Below are 4,226 nucleotides of genomic sequence, written 5' to 3'. Positions count from 1 at the left end.
GTTCTGAAAACTTACACAGGGGAATCTGTACCTATGATGGGCAGAATGGAAGTTAAAGTGGAACTAAATGGACAGACTACTAAGCTACCACTGTTTGTGGTGAAAGGCAACTACCCAGCTTTAGTTGGATGGTCATAGCTTGAGAAGATCCAGTTAAACTTGGCAGAAGTACACAGCATTGCAAAAGAAGAAACTGGTCTGACAGCTGCTCTATAATAACATGCTGTTGTTTTCAAAGGAGATTTGGGAAGCATGAAAGGAATCACTGTAAAACTGAATATCAAAGCTGACTCTTGATCAAAATTTCTGAAGGTCAGAACCCTGCCTTATGCCATTAGACCAAAAGTGGAAGCTGTCCTGGAGCGTGTGGTTAAGATAGGAGTCTTGGTACCTGTCTCCCATAACGAATGGGCAACACCCATCATTCCAATGCTCAAGAAAGATGGCTCCATATGCATCTGTGGAGATTTCAATGTTGCTGTTCACCCCGTGTTGTGCCCTGAACAATATCCACTTCGCCATATTGAGGATCTTTTTGCTGGCCTGGCCAGTACACAGAAATTCAGCAAAATGTATCTGTTCCAAGCCTACTTACAAATGCACGTTGATGGAAAATCACAAGAATACCTGACCATCACAACACACAAGGAACTGTACAGATATTGCCATTTGCCTTTTCGAATAACATCAGCTCTTGTTTCAGATGGCCAAGGACCAGGTCCTGAGTGGCTTGCCTGGAGCTTAGTGCTACCTTGATGACATCTTGGAAACGGGCAGGACTGATGAAGATCATCGCAAGAACTTGGATGCCACCCTACAAATGCTAGAGGAGTATGGCCTACAGGTTTGCAAAGACAAATGTGAGATTTTTCATCCCTCTGTGGAATATTTGGGGTATGTCATTGATGTTGCTGGGCTTCACAAAGCACTCTCCAAGGTTGAGTCTATTGTAGATGCTCCAGCTCCTCAGAGTATCAGCCAGCTTCGCTCACTCTTAGGGCAGCTGAATTATTACGAGAGATTTATTCCACAGCTGGCAACCCTGCTGAGACCACTGCATGAGCTTCTGTGTCAGAACAAAGCCTGGAAATGGACAGAAGCCTGTGACACTGCGTTCAAGAAGGCTAAAGCAGCGCTGACAGATTCTGAGGTACTGATGCACTTTGGCCTCTCCTTACACCGCGTGCAAGTTGTAGAGGTATCGCCTTATTGAGTTAGGGCTGTTGTTTCACACATAATGCCCTCAGCTGTGGAGGTGTGGATGTGCTCATACCATTCGCTTCACAAATGTTAAGCAAAGTAGAGAGCCGTGACGCTCAAATTGAACATGAAGCTCTGGGAATCATTTTCGGAATCTGGAAATTTCACCAGTACCTGTTTGGATGGTAATTCACGCTGCTGACTGATCAACGACCACTCACCTCAATATTTAGTCCACAAACAGGCATCCCTTCTTTGGCTGTGAGCAGAATGCAGCGTTGAGATTAATGTTGAGTGCTCACACATATGACATCAATAGCGAACATTTACCTTGCATGGCAATGTGGGTGACCTTTCGAGGCTGCCACTACCAGTCAGCATGTAGACACTGCTCATAAAGACGTTTTCTACTTTGCACATGTGGTGAACACACCCATCACTTCAGTCCAAATCAAGAAGGCCACTCAAGTGGACCCAACATTTTCCGAAGTCGTGGACCTTGTGGTGCATGGCAACTCTTCCCCGAACTTTCCAGTCTCACCTGATCTTCATCCTTACATTTCCAGGAGGATGGATTTTCAGGCACTTCAGGAAGTTTGCTTTGGGGCATAAGAGTTACTATTCCACCAACATTGAGGAAACCAATGTTCGACCAACTGCATGTTAGACACTGTGGGATAGTTCACAAGAAAGAGATTGTAAGAATTTACTTTTGGTGGCTGGGCTTGGATCAAAATATTGAAGCCAAGGCAAGATCCTGTCCTTCATGTCAGAGTGTGAGAAACATGCCTCAATTGGCATCCCTCCATCCATGGGATTGGTTGGAAACCCTTGGCAGTGCATCCACCTTGATTTTGCTGGTCCATTTGAAGGAACAATGCTCATGGTGGTTGTGGATGCTCATTCCAAATGGGCAGAAGTTTCAGTGATGTCCTCTACTACAGCTGACAGTACAATTCAGAAGCTAAGAGAAATGTTCTGTCATTGTGGGACCAGAACAACTCATGACTGACAATGGGCCTCAGTTTGTCTCGCAGGATCTTGAGAATTTTTTGAGAAGTAACCGGAATCATCACATCACCTCAGCACCATACCGTCCATCCACCGATGGATCAGCTGGGAGATTTGTTCAATCCATGAAATATGCTTTAAATTCAGCACAAGCACATTCCTCCATTCAAAATCATCTGGACACATTTCTGTTGACATATCGAAACACGCCATGTGCTACGACTAAAGCTTTTCCAGGATTCCTACTAATGGAATGGCAACTGCACACTTGCTTTGATTTCTGAGACCAACAAAAACACGACAAATTGTGCAAGATCAGCAGTATAACCAAGTGAAGTGTAGAGCACAAAGATCAAAGCCAAAATTTTCTGTTCTGGACAAGAAGTTCTAGGTCGTAATTATGCTGTAGGAGATAAGTGGGTTCCTGCTACTGTAATTGTTCGGACAGGACCAGTATCGTACACATTCCAAACTGCAAATGATCTAACCTGGCAGAGACATGTTGACCAACTGTTGCCAAGTCAAACACCGTCTAAGGATACACCTCTTATGGAAGAGCCATCTCCAAGTCAAGGGATGCCAACTCCAGTCTCACCTCCACAGTTTAGCTTGACTGAAGTTGAAGTTGTCTCACCTTCACCTGCATCAGACACAACTTCAGATTTGGCTACAAGTCCTAAATTGCCATCAGTCTCTGATGAATATTATCCTATAAAAGCACCAGAAGCTCGCCGTAACCCACACTCAGAGAAAAGACCTCCTGAGAGTTTGGATTTATAAAGTCAGAGACTTGAGATGGGTTCAGTGGACATGGAGGCAGTCTACCCTCTTTCCCTAGTTCAGGGAATGCTTTGCTAACTGACATTTCCAATAAGTGGGGAGGAATATGTTATGTATTGAATGCCTTGTTTATCTTGCTGTACTTTGCAAGCCAGTGCATTATGGGATCACAGAATCTATGTTTTTTGTTAGTTCAGTTACTGCAGTCAATAAACGAAGCACCTTCTTCAACCACCTCTGTGTCTACATCAGTATTTATCAATCTCTGAAAGGTTATCGGCAGTACCAATATTAAAACATAACACAAGCAGCATCTGTGGAGAGGGAAACAGAGTTAACATTCCAGGTTAATGACCTTTCATCTGTTTCAGACAAGGGGGAGTGTTAATTTAAACAGCCCTAATTTCTCCTCTCACCACCCATCCATAAACAGAAAGGTGTTTTGATTTTGATTTCTCTCTTTATAAGTGGTGGCATATTCCCCAACCCCTCAGTTTTTGTGTGATCCAATTTCTATTAATAACCCCAAAGCAAACTCAGGATAGGTTGAAATCAGAGGGTTAGTTTACTTATACACACACATTATATGCAGCCCCCTGTGCACTCATACAATAAACAAAGGATAAAGAAAGAAGGGTTTACAGGGCAAATACCACAGAGCAAAGAAATATTGTTTCACTTCATTCCAGAGTCCAGAATCAAAATCCAATTGTGTATTCCTTTACAGAGGTTGGCATGTTGAAAACTGATGCTGTATAATTCACTTTTCCAGTAGAGGTGACTTCCACAATGAGATAGGCACATTGAGAGGAAGTACACTTGTCAGCAATAGTATAGAAGTTCAGAAGTTCCAGTAGAAATGGTGCAGATGGGGGCCAAACATTCAAACTTGGACAGAGTCCCACTTCTGTGCTACTGCTTGTTTGATGGAAGATGGCAGACTGATTTGCAGTACAGCAAGACAGTATAACTGTTTCTACCAGCCAGGGGGTCATGCCACATGAATCCCACCTCTCCACATTGGCTTTGACAAAGGATGTATATTCCTTTGGCTCTGTTCCTGAGATTGTTAATGTTCCAACCATTAAGAATTTGAAAGGGAGGTTGCAGGGATCTTTGTCTGAGCAAAATAATAGAGTCCGGTGGCCAGGCCTGGTTTATGAAATGTAGATGGCCTTTGTATGATTGACTTTTCTCTCTGCGCCTCACAGGGGCTGTTAATATCTCTTCTTCAG

At 43.5% G+C, this 4,226-nt stretch overlaps 1 protein-coding gene across 1 annotated transcript; it reads left to right on the top strand.

Moving 5' to 3' along the window:
- The first annotated feature begins 820 nt into the window (after positions 1–820).
- Positions 821–1,213, top strand: LOC121280979 (uncharacterized mitochondrial protein AtMg00860-like). Its single transcript, XM_041193482.1, has one exon. It carries the CDS (start codon positions 821–823, stop codon positions 1,211–1,213), a length of 393 nt encoding a protein of 130 aa, XP_041049416.1.
- Positions 1,214–4,226: the final 3,013 nt, after the last annotated feature.

Source organism: Carcharodon carcharias, chromosome 8, assembly GCF_017639515.1.
Source record: "Carcharodon carcharias isolate sCarCar2 chromosome 8, sCarCar2.pri, whole genome shotgun sequence".
In the NCBI taxonomy this organism is placed as follows: domain Eukaryota; kingdom Metazoa; phylum Chordata; class Chondrichthyes; order Lamniformes; family Lamnidae; genus Carcharodon; species Carcharodon carcharias.
This window is presented reverse-complemented; position numbering and strand designations above follow the sequence as displayed.